Source organism: Sitophilus oryzae, unplaced genomic scaffold (genome assembly GCF_002938485.1).
Source record: "Sitophilus oryzae breed Bouriz unplaced genomic scaffold, Soryzae_2.0 scaffold_1440_pilon_pilon, whole genome shotgun sequence".
In the NCBI taxonomy this organism is placed as follows: Eukaryota; Metazoa; Arthropoda; class Insecta; order Coleoptera; family Curculionidae; genus Sitophilus; species Sitophilus oryzae.
This window is the reverse complement of record NW_022146105.1, coordinates 3954729-3970204: the sequence shown is the minus strand read 5'-3', so window position 1 is coordinate 3970204 and position 15476 is coordinate 3954729. Positions and strand designations below refer to the sequence as shown.

The following is a 15476-nucleotide window of genomic DNA, read 5'->3' as shown; positions in this document are numbered from 1 at the left end:
GGACCATTGCTGTTTATTGTTGGCTATGCGGACCCAAGTTATCCCTGCTAATTTCCTAATGGTCCCATCTCACGTTTGGTCTTCTTGTAGGTCTCTTAGTTCCTCGTGGGTACCATGCTGTAATTTTTGTGGTTCATCTGTTGTCTGGCCTTCTTGCCAGGTGTCCTGCCCATTGCCATTGAGGGATTTGATTCTGTGGATGGCATCTATTACCTGTTACCTGGGTCTCTTGTCGAATCCACTATATTCTTTTACGGTCTTTTTTGGTTATTTCCAGCATATTTGGTTCCATTGAGCGTTGTGCGACCTGCAGTTTCCTAATATTGTCCGTTTTAAGTGTCCAGCTTTCGTATGCATAGGTCATGACTGGTAGTCACTTTGGTCGAATGTTTTCTTTAGATAAAGTGGCATTCAAGATATGAATATGATTGAGTTTCTTCCATAAGTACAAATTTTATATACTTTTAGAATATATACAAACATTAAGAGGCTTAAATGTTAGGGTTTTGTGAGAAAATCTCTTTGTACGAATCTAATGGTGCGTTTAGACTTGAGCACGCACGAGCTGAGCGCACGGCATTCGTTCGCGCTCTCGGGCCGTGTCCGTTCAAATTAAAAACTTATTTTTCGACGAATGAAGTGATCCATTTGTGCGCGCACAGCAGAGTTGTGTTGGCGAAAATAATGGACGACCAAGAAATAGTCGAGGCTGAAGTCATTGTTATGCACAGCTTAATTATTAAAAAGAAGAAAAATCGAAAACATCGTCGCTAATGGTAAACCCAAATTTTTAGAAATCGATATAATTTACTGCAACAACTTAGTGTCTGAGGAGGGCTAAGATCAGTTCAAAAACTTTACAAGAATGACCAGGACCGACTTTAAATATTTACAAAATTTAATAACACCAAAAGTTACGAACAAAAGATACAAATTTTAGAACAGCAATTTCATTAATATCGACATATTCAATATTAATTTTATTTACAAGGTTTTGCCATGCGTTATATTTTTTTTGATTTTTTAGTAATACAAAGAATGTTTAACATCCAATAATATAGGCAACTTTTCATATTTTTCAATTAATAATAACGAAGATTCATTGATCCACTCCATAATTTTAATAAAGAAAACGAAAAAAAATCACACACGCACGCACAAACGCAGACAAAACAAATTGCCGGTCCAAATTGAGCGTTCGCGCACACATAAAATCCCTTGGAGCACGGACCAAAAACCGACACCAGACGGCTCACGTTCGCGGCTGCTCGCGCACAGACAGATTCAGAGTGAGCGTGCGCGCACAGCCGTTTACACTTGAGCATTCGCGGAGGATCAGTGCGTGCGTGCTCAAGTCTAAACGCACCATAAGATAGACATGAAAATATCAATAAAATATTTGATAATTTAGGTAATAATGAATTTAGTACATTTTTCTGGAATTCTTTAGTACATTATCAAGTCCTTATGTAACAACCCTGTGAAGAAAGCTCAGATATTAGGTCCCATCCCCATACTAAATGTAAATCGCGCTAACTAAATATTTTCATATGCATCAATTTAGAGTGGGGCGTAAATATAATGTAATTTCGAGTTGACTGCCGGTAATAAATGGTTACGTTTTGGATTTAATGACATGTGACGTATTTAGTCAGCCTGGTCCATTTATTTCTCGCTTTTGAGCAGGGGATTTGACACTACCTTTTCCCCTGTCCCATTATTACCAACATTTTTTTTGTTTCTCTCAGTTGCATGTATAAATCTAAGTTTTTTGTTCTCTTATTGTACAATTAAGTAGAGGACGTTGTTCTTTCCTTTCTTTTAGATTTGTATTGTAAACGTTTTCAGAATATCCAATCTAAGAAAGATTGAAAACTCTATTCTTCAAATATCGCTTGGTTGTCTAAGCGCATCTTACTTTTTATGATAGGCACATCATTGGCAAAAGCCAGAAATAAATTAAGATTAAAGACTCGATATATCCGACGAAGCAACCACCCCTAAGTTTTGCAGATCCTTATCTCGCATTTTCTACGGTTCACATGTGGATTCGATTCTGTTTTTTGAGCTCCGGGACTGATACGATAATTCTATGTATTAATACGATATAATCGGGAATATTTCCTTTTATAAAATAACAATAGAATGCTCTCGTAGAAGATTTTTTTTTGTGTTGAAATAAAACAGTAGAGAAATGTGTTTTATTATCAATCAACTAAGATTTAATGTTATCATTTATTATTTTTTGAAATTTCAAAAAATATCAGAATTTATAGGAGATTTCCAGCTTATTCAACCATATCCAATTATTGTGTAGCCTTCTCTACATATTTAGATAATAATTTGTTATCTATTGTTGGATATGCTGTTCCACTGTTAATATCCTAACATCATGGTTCCATCCAGGGGTGGATGGGCCATATGGGAAAACGGGAAAATTCCCGGTGGGCCGGTGGGCCGGTCCCGATCAGAACTCAAAAAAAGATTGATTTAGCAAAAATTAAATGGTTAACCTTCTAACTAAAATTACGTAAGATTCTAGTGACTGCCCAACTAACTAAGCAGTTTGCATCAATATAATGGTTAGTTGCTTTTAAACATAAACACCAATTTTTAAAATAACTATTGCTAGATGTTTTCCTATGAGACACTTATAATTTTAATAAACATCTAATAATTTTGTTTGTTGTTCCATTTGAAATGTTTCTTTTGTTTGCTTTGTGCAAATATTTTCAGGGCTGGTAGATATGAATAAAAGAAACATACTATATTCTCTTTACCGGGTTTCAAATAAGTCCAAAATAACCGAGTTATTAAAGTTTGAATTTAAAAAAAAAAATGATTTTTTAAAAAAAATTGTCTCCTAAATCTTTCTGTATTGGCATCTCTTTTTGTGCCGTAATATCAAAGATTAAGAAACTATACCGTGGGAAAATTTGCAGTGAACAGGAAGTTCTAAAAAAATTTCTAAAGTATACAGGAAAATTTAAAAGAAAAAGCACGATTTTCAACATCTTTTTTTACAAAAAAAAACTCATAGACGTGTCCTGGCACCTGGTGGTGACACCTGGTGATGACATAATATACCACCCCTGAAAATATTTGCGCCTATTTAAGACTTATTATGTATAGTTTTACCAATATTCTTTTATTAAAACACATTTATATCCACTGCTTAGGTATTGCCTAGATTTTTTTCGTTTGAGTCATGGCATTATCATACAAGATGCCAAATGTAGAAACTAGGAAAAGTTACGTGATGAGAATTATACCAAAATTAAGACACGTATACATACACTTTTTTACTAAATGTTGTTTATGGAACTTTTGAACATACCATTATCGTGGCTTTCTGTAGCAGAAAGGCTGTTTGTTGAATATATGATAAGAAAAAATATAATAAGCAAATAGTGAATTGAGGTTGCTATACTTTTCGTGTATAGGCACTTCACATTTCTTCAGGAGGACTTCAGCCCAAGTGCTTCTGAGGTACAGATATTAACATTAAGTTTTTGAACATTTTTTGAATCTATAATAATCTTGGTTTAATAAAAATAGAATTGTCTTTAATAATCCCGATCGTAAGACGTCTCTATTTTTGGCTATATGGTTATCCTTTTCTATTGATTATAAACGAGTTGATAAATGTGCACGTCTTGGAAGGCTGTTGTTGTGACATTTAATAAATCTATGGAAAATTAAGAGAGGGCAGACGAAATGTATCGGATCGGTTGACCTTCGCAAAGAGCGTAATCGGCTATTCCAGACGGGTTGCGTTGCTCTACGTGCCGATGGGGCCCCCCAGCCCTACGTGGGGGCGTCGCAGCTAGACGCCGCCGACGTCGCGCGGACCCAGCAGCGCCATGCCGATCACGCACCAGGTTCTTCGTCTCATCGTCTTTGGGTCATCAGATATTGCGGTACACAGCTGGGTCACGTCTCCATACGTGTTCGGGGTTCTACTGGGCTCATATTGGGCACTTGGCCTCAGCTAACGCCACGCTGGAATACGGATCATTGATAAGTTCGCGAAGAACTCCACGATTATTTACATATCGAAGGATTTGAGAAGACTCTTTTTTCAAGCATTTTCTTGAAAGTATATATTGTTTTATAGAATTAACTGTGATTTTTAAATATCTCAAATACCAATTAATATTTTTTTATTTATAAATCATTTTATTAACATTAAAGTTATTAATATTCTACTTTAAGTGTGGACATATACTATAAGAATATAAAAATTTGCTCAGGAGAAGTATATAGGCTTGGTGCATTCTCCGCCGGTGCTGCCATCATCGGAGATTATCTTAAGCAACTAGTATATACAAATACACGGGTTTAAATAGCGGGTATACGAAAAATTTATTATTTAATATTTGTGAAAATTCTAAAAGTAAAAATAAAAAAGTAAATATTTTGATATCTTCAGAAGGTCTCACTTGTATTATAATTATTATTCCAGCTAAACATTTTTTAGATGAGTTCAACTACTGTAGCCAGTATAGTTTTAATCACCGGTTTTGCTAGTGGGATCGTAATTGGGGCTATTTCGACTATAACAAAAAATTTTAAAGGTACATAATTATAATTATAGAAGATGTCCATAAATCATTTAATCACTAGTTGATTAAAAAAAGTATACCATTAATATTGCAAATTATAATTTATCCACTTATAGTATATGTCTGTTTAATTTTTTGACTATGTAACGAGCACTTTGTTTACTCTTTTGATCAAATCGGTGTGAGAAACGATGAAGATTTTGTTTCGGGAGAGTTGAATATCCGGGAAACTTGAGTTATTGAATGTTATTGCACCCAACAACGTTCTAATTACGCTCTCATTTACGCGTTAACATTTTTGGCAACTTTATACATTTGAAATTGTCAAAACCAAACCAAACCAAACACAACACGACGCGTAGTTTGAATTCTTTTTCACTGAAATCAACTGAAATGCACCAAGCCTATAGTTTTAGTTGTTTCAAACAATTACTGATGATATTTTAAACAATGACCATGTAACTTTTTTTCCCTACCTTTAAGACAAGATCTACTGAAATAAGAGCTGTCTCTCTCGGGTCCTCTGTTAAAAGTAGTAATATTTTTGCCCAAAGTAAACCATATCCTAAAAGAATATAAAATTTTGTATACAAGAAGTATTGTTTTAGTCGTTTCAGATTATTCCTAATATTTTTATGTAAACGGCAAACATATAACTTCTCTTGCAAAATCTTTAAGACCAAATTTGTTGAAATACTAATAATATTTTACCTGAAAGGTGGAAATTTTCTTTAAGAATATACAATTTTGTATACGTCAAGTACATTTTAAGGTTATATGAGACCGTTATTAATATTTTTTTTAAACGGTAAATTTAATAACGGTGCTCTAGTTATCTAGAATACGAATTTTATGTATATAAAAACATTTAAGGTGTTTTAGGCCATTATTGGTATATTTTTTTGTAAAGGTAACGTAAGCAGATCAACTCAGAGCCGGTATATACAAAAGAAACGAACATTCTGTTAGTGGCAGTCAATGTCAACTTCCGATTGGAGCCGCCTATACGGGCCATGGTAAAATAACCAGACAATCATTATCAGGAATTTTTTCATTGCAAATTACTTTTTATGTGTCTGTCCCAGTGGTTGTTCCACTTGCCGGAATGTTGGCAGTTTTCAGATACCTAAGCCAATAATAGAAACTGATAAATTACACATTATGCATTCCACACGACGTATAAGTCACAAAATGGCACTAATAATATTTCGCGATAAATTGTGCCATATTTTATTTATTTATACACATAATTTTATATAAAAATATCCTACCTAATCGTTACAAAGTGAGAAGTTTCACGCGGTACAGTCACAACTAAAAAAATCTATTACTTTTAGTGCTTAAACAGCAAAAAAGCACGGCGCTGAAGAGATTAAAATTTCCGATTCTATAGAATTCGGCGTCTTTTAAAGCATTACTGACCTTAATTACGGATTTTTGTGTTAACCCATTGGCTTAAATGAAATTAATAAAAATTTGTGCCCGTGTAATTGAATTCCAGGTACGAGAACGAAGTGCGCTCCTTTTTTCGTCGCCATATCTTTTATATCTTAAATATCCATGAAATGAAGTCTTTTATTGTCGATGAGTATTACGTCTTACTCGTTTTTTTCTATTTGACTTCGCCCAAAATCAAATTTTTCGATTATTCAGCTCGTGATTCAGCAAACCTTCAGGACTATCTTAGTTTAGATATACAGTTGCTTTTGAATTTTCAGTTTTGTATCAACAGGCTCGGATATTTTAGGAAAGGTTGTAACGAACAGCTTTCTTTTAAAAAGGAAGGTTTTCACGAAGAATTTTAATATAGAAAAAACTGTCGGCAAGCTATAAATCAATAGGTGAGCTTTATTGAACCTATCGACATATTAAGTCGCATTAAGACAAATGTTCTGTCAGGCACAAGCCTTATTGCTATTCACCGATACAAGTGGGGTTACTTTCTCTATCAGATACCTACGTAAACTTTGTTCTAAAATACCTTAGCAGTTGAGCATTTAGTTCTTTAAATTATTTTGAGCCTCAATTACTTGTTATTGAGCTTTAATTATTGATATTAAATTCAAATTAACAAACTTTTGCGGTTTGGTGGTAAAAATATACAGTAATATCAAATAAGATCATTATTTGGTTATTAATTAGTACGGTTTTTGCCACAAAATCGAAATATGGCACAGCTGAAGGACTTTTTCTATTTATTATAACGACTTTCAGTGAAATCCGTTGTCACTTTTAATGGCATTCGAGAACTATAATTTTACCAATTGATTAAAACATTTTTTTGTGGGGATATGCTTCAATGGTAATCGAATAACAACTTAGGCACCATAACAATTCGTTAAAAGTTCTTTTGTAGGATGACTTTGCTTTCTTATTCGGAGCCTTACAGCTCCTTCCTAAATCCTTATTTAATATTATGATTCCATAATTTTATTTCAAAATTAAGTTAATATTAAAATAAAAATAACTTTTTAAATGGAAAAACTAACGAAAAATCTGTGTAGGTATATAAAGAATAATGAGTTTCTAAAATATTTTGCATTACCCTTCTTGCATATTGCTATTCTTCTTCTATGGTTAATTTGAAAAAAAAATCCGATTAAACTCTCCCCGACATCAAGACACCCCAAAAAATAAAAAAATACAATTCTGCCGGACAAGAAATGATAAATGATGGACATTATGAAAAACTTGTCCGGTTCTTGCTCATAGTTTCGATATGAAACTTCTAAAATATACAAAACTGGACCGGGCAGGGCCTGGTCCGGCCTTATATAAGATAATTTGTACAACATGTTGTCCTCTCTTGTGTCCACAACAAATCATTTTTATGTACAGCGTGTCGGCGGACACACATGCGGCCCTTGTCCACTATAATTACAGGACACAAGAGCCCTGACGTATTAATAATTGAATTACGTTTTTTTATGTCAGGTTTAAATCGATTTCGACCTCTTAAAAAAAATAAAAATTTTAATAGAATACTAGCGTGTACCCGCGACTTCGTTCGCGTCGAATTAATCATTTGTAATAGTGATGATAAAGCAAAGCAAGAATTTCCATTAACATACAAACTGGATAACATTTTCTCACATTTAGGTTAGCACGAGAAAAAACAATATGGCGATATTATTATATAACTTGGTAATATTTGTGTTTTGTAGTTTCATCTCGTTGGAATTGGACTTTCGAAAAATCCGTTTGCCAAAAATAAGCTTTTTGCGTCAATCAGTTTAAGCAGAATCGTGGTTAATCAATTACCCAATTTTTTGGAACACCCTGTATGATTTTTTAAAAAATTTCGCAACATGTAAAAAACAAAATAAATTATGCATGTCCAAGCGTTTTCCCGAAAGACTAACCGTTATTTAACCCATTTACACCTACTGTCCTTTTAAAAGGACTTTAAAAAGAAACCTGCGAATATCCAGTTCACTTATTAGTTTGAAGATGGCGCCAGTCTAACACTTTAAATTCAACATTTCTGAAACAGAATTAATTTGGTTCGATTGTATTCCTTTTGATTTTACATTGATAGTGACGGTAATAAAGTCTGTTGAATATTACAATTATACAATGAGTGACAAAAGGTAAGTTATCTTCAAACTTGTTTATAATTTTCTTATTATTTTACTTATTTCTAACCAAGAACAACATAAACTAATCGTTTTTTGTATTGGAAGTTATATTTTGTGTTTGTTATTCCATCCATTGACGTGCATTTGAGCATGTCCTTTTAAAAGGATGGTAGGGTTTTATACTACTATGGATGATTTTTTAGGTATTGGAAAAAGCCACTGACTTTGGCAGAACTGTTAGAGGAGTTGGAAAGTGATTCTATACCGCAGGTTCCTAAAGGCATTGTGATTTTTCCACCGGAAAATGCCAACGATACCTGCGACACAGACGAAGATTCTGGGGACGAGAATGATGTAGTACCGAATAATTTACCTGGGGTGCAGTTGAGAGCTCAGGCCGAAATTGATTTTGAGGTGGAAAGTGACAACGATTGGGACAGCGATGATGGCTTACCATTGTCAAATTTTATAGAGAGGCGACCTAAAAATAGCAAGACGTTTGCTTATACCCTAAATAAAGATTTAGAGAATTCGTTTTTGGAATGGCAACCAATTCAAAATGTAAAAAATAATCGTTCACCTGGAACTACATTTAAGATCTTTTTTGATAAAGACTTAGTAGAAGAAATTGTTAATTTTAGCAATGTATATTCACAGCAAAAAAACCGCACCGGTGACATTACGGTAGACGAGATGTACTGCTTCTTAGGGGTGTTACTTGTCAGTGGTTACGCAAGCGTTTCAAGACGGCATATGTATTGGCAGAACTGCGATGATACTCAGAATAAGCTTATATCAGCCGCTATATCCAGAGACAGGTTTCAATTCATAATGAGTAATCTTCATTGTAATGATAATACGACTCTTGACAAAAATGACAAATACTGTAAACTTCGCCCATTATTTAACAATCTAAATAAAAAGTTTTTTGATTTTGCACCAATTGAACAGAACCACAGCTTTGACGAAGCAATGATACCGTACTTTGGGAGGCATACCTGCAAGCAGTTTATAAGAGGAAAGCCGATAAGGTGGGGGTATAAATTTTGGGTAGGTACTCTACGACTAGGATATATAGTTTATTTTGACCCGTATCAAGGTTCGTCGACAACAATTTCAGAAAAATATAAGCATATGGGTTTGGGAGCGTCAGTTGTACTCCAATATGCCGATATGTTGCAAAAAATGCCTTATCAGCCCTTCCATCTCTTCTTTGATAACTTCTTTTCTTCTTTATCGCTTCTAAAAGAGTTAAAATTGAGGAATATTCAGGCAACTGGTACTATACGCGAAAATAGGATCCCCAAATCACCATTCAGTAACTCGACAGTTTTAAAGAAAAAGGCTAGAGGCACATTTGAATATGGAGTTGCTGACAATGAAATCGCCTTGTGCAAATGGAATGACAATAGCGTCGTTACATTGGCCACTAATGCTTGTACAGTTTTTCCAGTACATAAAGTGAAAAGATTTTCTCAGTCTGAGAAAAAGCATGTGAGTATAGATCAGCCACGATTAATTAAAGCATATAACGAAAACATGGGTGGCGTAGATCGCAGTGACCAAAACATAGGCCAATACAGAGTTTCCATACGTGGTAAGAAGTGGTATTTTCCTTTGTTTTCGCATTGTGTCGACATGGTAGTACAAAACTCATGGCACCTTCATAAAAATGATGGTGGTACCCTTGACCAACTACAATTTAGAAGAGATATCGGTACAGAACTATTAGAATCCCACAAGAAAAGCACTAAGAAAGGGCCTTCAAAGTTGCCGAAAAACGCGCACCAATATACGCGCTATGACAGACTAGATCATTTAGTGATATACCAAGAAAATCAGCGAAGGTGTGCTGTGTGCCACAAAAAAGCAAATTTCTTGTGTCAAAAATGCAATATTTCTCTTCACCCAAAAGATTGTTTATCAACTATCATACCAATTAGTTTAAATTTTGAGTTTAAATATTTTGTAAAACTTTTTGATAGAATAAATTAACATATTTTTGATTTGTATTTTATTTATTTAGCAGCAGCTCTTAAACCTACTGTCCTTTTAAAAGGCCACCATTTTTTTGGAAAACTGAACAACCAAATTTTTTTTTGCATTTTTTCCTAGCTCAAGTGACCTTAATTTAACCGTTTTCAAGAAAAAAATACATAAAATGCAAAAAAAATAGTTTCAGGGTTATATGGGTTAAATAACAAATATTGTAATATTTGAGGGGCGTTTCCACCCTCTTGGAATATGGAATTCGAAAAATCCCTCCTTATCGAACCGTTACACCCCACAGTCAATCTGTTTGCCAAAAATCAGCTTTAAACGTCAAGCAGTTTAAGCAGAATCGTGATTACTCAATGGTCATATTTTATGAAACACCCTGTATAAATTTTTAAAAAATCTTAAAATATGTAAAACAACAAAAAATAAAATATACTTGTTTAAGAGTTTTTCCGAAAAACTCACCGGTTTTTAAATAAAAAAATATTCTAATATTTGAGGGGTGGTTTCACCCCCTTAGAATTCGAGTTTCGAAAAATCCCTTCGTATCGAACCTCTACACTCTAAAGTTAATCCGTTATCCAAAAATCAGCTTTTTACGTCAAGCGCTTTAAGGAGGATCGGGATTAATCAATGACCAGATTTTTCGAAACACCCTGTATACATTTTTAAAAAATCTTAAAATATGTAAAAAACAAAATAAAATATACATGTTTAAGCGTTTTTCGGAAACTTGACCGTTTTTTAAATGAAAAATATTGTAACATTTAAGGGGTGGTTTCACCCCCTTGGAACTGGAATTTCGAAAAATCCCTTCTTATCGAACCTCTACACCCAAGAATCAACCTGTATGCCAAAATTCAGCTTCTTATGTTGAGTGGTTTGAGCAAGATCGTGATTAATCAGTGAGTCAGTATAGATAAGATCAGAATAAAATTTACTAAATAAATAATAAAAAGTAAAAAAATATAACATTTTAAACTTGACAAAAAAATTCTCCGTTCTGAGTGTAGAAGTAAGTTCCGGTTTAAGTGCGATAAAAAAATCTAGGAAGAAAAATCAAGCTGGAAGTCTCCGAAATCATCCGTATGGCAATAATTCCGTGAAAGTATTCATAAATAGTCGAGATGCCGCCATAAATTGAGCTCGTGTCAGCTTTGGTCCCTCGACAGTCGTGAGCATGCATTCTGAAGAAGTCGAACACACACGACCTATACACCCTTGTTGCATTTTCTCACCCCCCAATGGCACCTGTGGCGTATAGGGCGGTTTTTCTGCAATTATAACGCGCGTCAAATCAAAACCATCCTCTTATTTATGATGCACTTAACCAACAACTTTTAAATCAAATTAATATGGTTTATATAGAATCTTCTATCCGATTAAAAATATAAATAATATTATATATAATATTTTATATTTTTATTGCAGGGATGCCTCGTTTTACGGGGTGTGGGGTGTTTCAAAATTTAAACAACTTTTTTTAAGAAAATCATCATCATCATCATTTTCAGCTTATTCAACCATTTCCAATTATGGTGTAGCCTCCCTTAATTTTAGTATCTCCGAAACTAAAGTTCCAAAAAAATTCGTAATATATCTAGAAATTCATTCACCCACTAGTAGTTATAAAAAGCATTTTTGGTAAACCCTGTCTCTAATAGTTTCTGAAAAATAAAATTAATTTTTTTAAAAATGTCCGATTAAATGTATATCTCCGAAACTAAAGTTCCAAAAAAATTCGTAATATATCTAGAAATTCATTTACCCGCTAGTAGTTATAAAAAGCGTTTTTGGTAAACTCTGTCTCTAATAGTTTCTGAAAAATAAAATTAATTTTCTTAAAAATGTCCGATTAAATGTATATCTCCGAAACTAAAGTTCCAAAAAAATTCGTAATATATCTAGAAATTCATTTACCCGCTAGTAGTTATAAAAAGCATTTTTGGTAAACTCTGTCTCAAATATTTTCTGAAAAATAAAATTAATTTTTTTAAAAAGGTCCGATTAAATTTATATCTCCGAAACTAAAGTTCCAAAAAAATTCGTAATATATCTAGAAATTCATTTACCCACTAGTAGTCATAAAAAGCATTTTTGGTAAACTCTGTCTCTAATACTTTCTGAAAAATAAAATTAATTTTCCAGTCCATGTATGTTCTATTTGTAATTTTAACGACTTATTTTTTTTTGAATTGTATGATTTGTATTGTATATTTTATATTATTTGTATATTTTTTGTGCTTTTGTTTGTTTTGTAAATGCTTTGTCGATGAAGCTATTTTGGCTTTTTAGCGTTATTTGTTGTTTGTAATCTCAGGTTCGATCTAGATCTCTTAATTCTTCGTGGGTACCATGCTGTAATTTTTGTGTTTCATCTGTTGCCCGTCCTTCTTGCCAGGTGTCCTGTCCATTGCCATTTGAGGGACTTCATTCTGTGGATGACATCTATTACCTGGTAGTGATGGGCAAAACTGTTATTTTTAGATAACAGTTGAAACTGTTATAGTTATTTATAAAAAACAGCTTAAAATAACAGCTTAAAAATAACAGGTTTCTTTATTTTATTGCTAAATATCTGAAAGAATATGAGGCGGTCACCGCCAGGCGTATTAACGCAGTTGCAACAATGACGTGCTCGGTGGTAGTATTTCCAGGGTGTCATAACATTTCTAAATATCGATTGTTATCTAAAATACCTCTCTAAAAACGGGGGTTGTTTACAAATAAGCGCTGTTTACAAATTGCGATATAAAAAAGCCAAAATGCCGCCACTCGTCTATATCTATAAATTCCGATCTACCTACGCCCTACCCCTCGATCCGCGTAGATTCTGAATTGCGTAGCAGTGTACAGGGTGCATCTCACTCGACGGGCGAGAAGCTCTTCGTTATGATTTTACCATTTGCGGTCAAAAAATAGCAATATAAGAAAATGTGTAGTATATTCTTCATAAGTAAACCAACTACACACTAGAGTTCGAATTAATTTTACACTTAAACTAGCATGTACAGTTTGACAAATATAGGAAGAGACTTGGGGATAGCACCGGTCGCGCACACGATAGAGAGAGAACGCATTCGGCGGAAGAGAGATGCAGTTACGCTACGAAAAATCTGATTGAAGCAAATTTGTGGGATGTCCACTGCGCATCGGGGGGCGTCTCTTATTTTATATTTCTCACGTCTCTAGCTATACTTGTTAAGTTGTACCCGCGACTTCGTTCGCATCGAATTATTAATTTGTAATGGTGATGATAAAGCAAAGCAAGAATTTCCATTAACATACAAACTGGATAAAATTTTCTCACATTTGCCAAAAATATGCTTTAAACGTCGAGCAGTTTAAGCAGAATCGTGGTTAATCAATTACTCAACTTTTTGGAACACCCTGTATTATTTTTTAAAAAATTTCAAAATATGTAAAAAAACAAAATAAATTATGCGTGTCCAATCGTTTTCCCGAAAGACTAACCGTTTTTTAAATAATAAATATTGTAATATTTGAGGGGCGTTTTCACCCTCTTGGAATTTGAGATTCGAGAAACCCCTCCTTATCGCACCTCTACACCCCACAGTCAATCCGTTTACCAAAAATCAGCTTTAAACGTCAAGCAGTTTAAGCAGAATAGTGATTACTCAGTGGTCATATTTTATGAAACACCCTGTATATATTTTGTAAAAATCTCAAAATATGTAAAACAACAAAATAAAATATACGTGTTTAAGAGTTTTTTCGAAAAACTCACCAGTTTTTAAATAAAAAATATTCTAATATTTGAGGGTGGTTTCACCCCCTTAGAATTTGAGTTTCGAAAAATCCCTTCTTATCGCACCTCTACACCCTAAAGTCAATCCGTTTTCCAAAAATCAGCTTTTTACGTCAAGGGCTTTAAGCAGGATCGTGATTAATCAATGACCAGATTTTTCAAAACACCCTGTATACATTTTTAAAAAATCTTAAAATATTATTCTGAAAATTTTTCAGAATAAATAAATACTTAAATATTGAAACTTAATAACAAAGTATTGAAACATACAGCGCCATAATATCTCGACCTCCGCCCGTTATGCTCGTAACAGGTTGAAAAACAATATGTATCTAAAACAACTGATGCGTTATTCTCCAACCTGTTTCAAACCTCCGATTATCTCGAACGCCGTTCTGTTATGCTCGTAACAGGTAAAAAAACAACATAGCTAAAACAACTGATGCGTTATTCTCCAACCCGTTGCGAGCCTCCATCGACAATCGACCGATGCAGCAGCGCTCCTTTCCCACTCCTGTTATCTCGACAGCCAGGCGTTATGCCCGCAACTGTTTCAAAAAAGCTGCTTCTTTTATATCCTATTATTTTTAAGCTGTTGTCTGTGCTGTTGTCAGCCCAACACGACGCGCCGCGCCGTAGCGCATACCCCACTCCGTTGTCCGTTGTATCTCGCCGCCTGTATCGATGGTTGTCGAAATAATAGGTTTTCCATCCATACTAGTTGTTTTTTGGAATTGCTTCGAGCAGCATCGAATTTCGTGGCGGTGCAGAGCGCCGATTTCGTTTCACGAACACTCGATCTCTGCGTGTGGTTATTTTATATCTGTTATTTTTTAAAAGCAGTAACGGTTGCGTTATGTTATTTCTAAATAATTGTTATAAAATAACAGATAGTTAAATAACAACCCATCACTATTACCTGGTCTTTTATCGAATCCACTCTATTCAGTTACGGTCTCTTGGTTATTCCCAGCATATTTTGTACTAGTAATGTCCGATTTAAGTGTCCAGGTTTCGCATGCTTAGGTCATGACTGATAGTACACATTGGTCGAATGTTTTCTTCTATAGATAAAGTGGTATTCTAGATTTGAATATGATTGAGTTTCTTCAATAAGTACTCGATGCTAACTTAATTCTTCTGTTGATTTCTAGTAGTAGAGATCCCGAGCTGTGTATTTTCAGTGTATTCTTGTGTTATTTACTAGAATGTCTAATTCTTAATGGAATAACCCTTATTTAAAGGCGATTCTCATCCAGATCCATAAATCTAAAAAGAAAAATTCGAAGGAAATAAAAAGGGGGCCAGTAAACAAATTGCCAAGAGCCCCGAGCAGTAAAAAAACCATAAGTTCTTTTAATTAGTGCGCAAGGAGGTCGTCAAATAGGGAGAAAAGAAATTCAGGCCGACAATTTACATACTACTTTAATAGAAGTCGGTGGCAGAAAACGAGAAGGAAAAAAACGTTTCATTAATAAAATTTACAGATGATAAAGCATGGTAACATCGGCGCTAGATAATTAAAAATGGCGCAAGGAAAGCTGTTACTTTCGCGCCCCGTGTACC

At 34.1% G+C, this 15476-nt stretch overlaps 2 protein-coding genes across 3 annotated transcripts in view; one reads left to right on the top strand and one right to left on the bottom strand.

Annotated features, from left to right (window-relative positions):
- The window catches only part of LOC115876835 (protein trachealess), a 139409-nt gene that overhangs the window by 69859 nt on the left and 54074 nt on the right, over positions 1 to 15476 (bottom strand). The gene's annotated exons all lie outside the window — the stretch shown is intronic.
- Positions 7942 to 10058, top strand: LOC115876836 (piggyBac transposable element-derived protein 3-like). The gene is made up of 3 exons (XM_030892815.1): positions 7942 to 8155; positions 8347 to 9311; positions 9446 to 10058. The coding sequence occupies exons 1-3, from the start codon at positions 8142 to 8144 to the stop codon at positions 9463 to 9465; spliced, it is 999 nt and encodes a 332-aa protein (XP_030748675.1). The 5' UTR covers positions 7942 to 8141; the 3' UTR covers positions 9466 to 10058.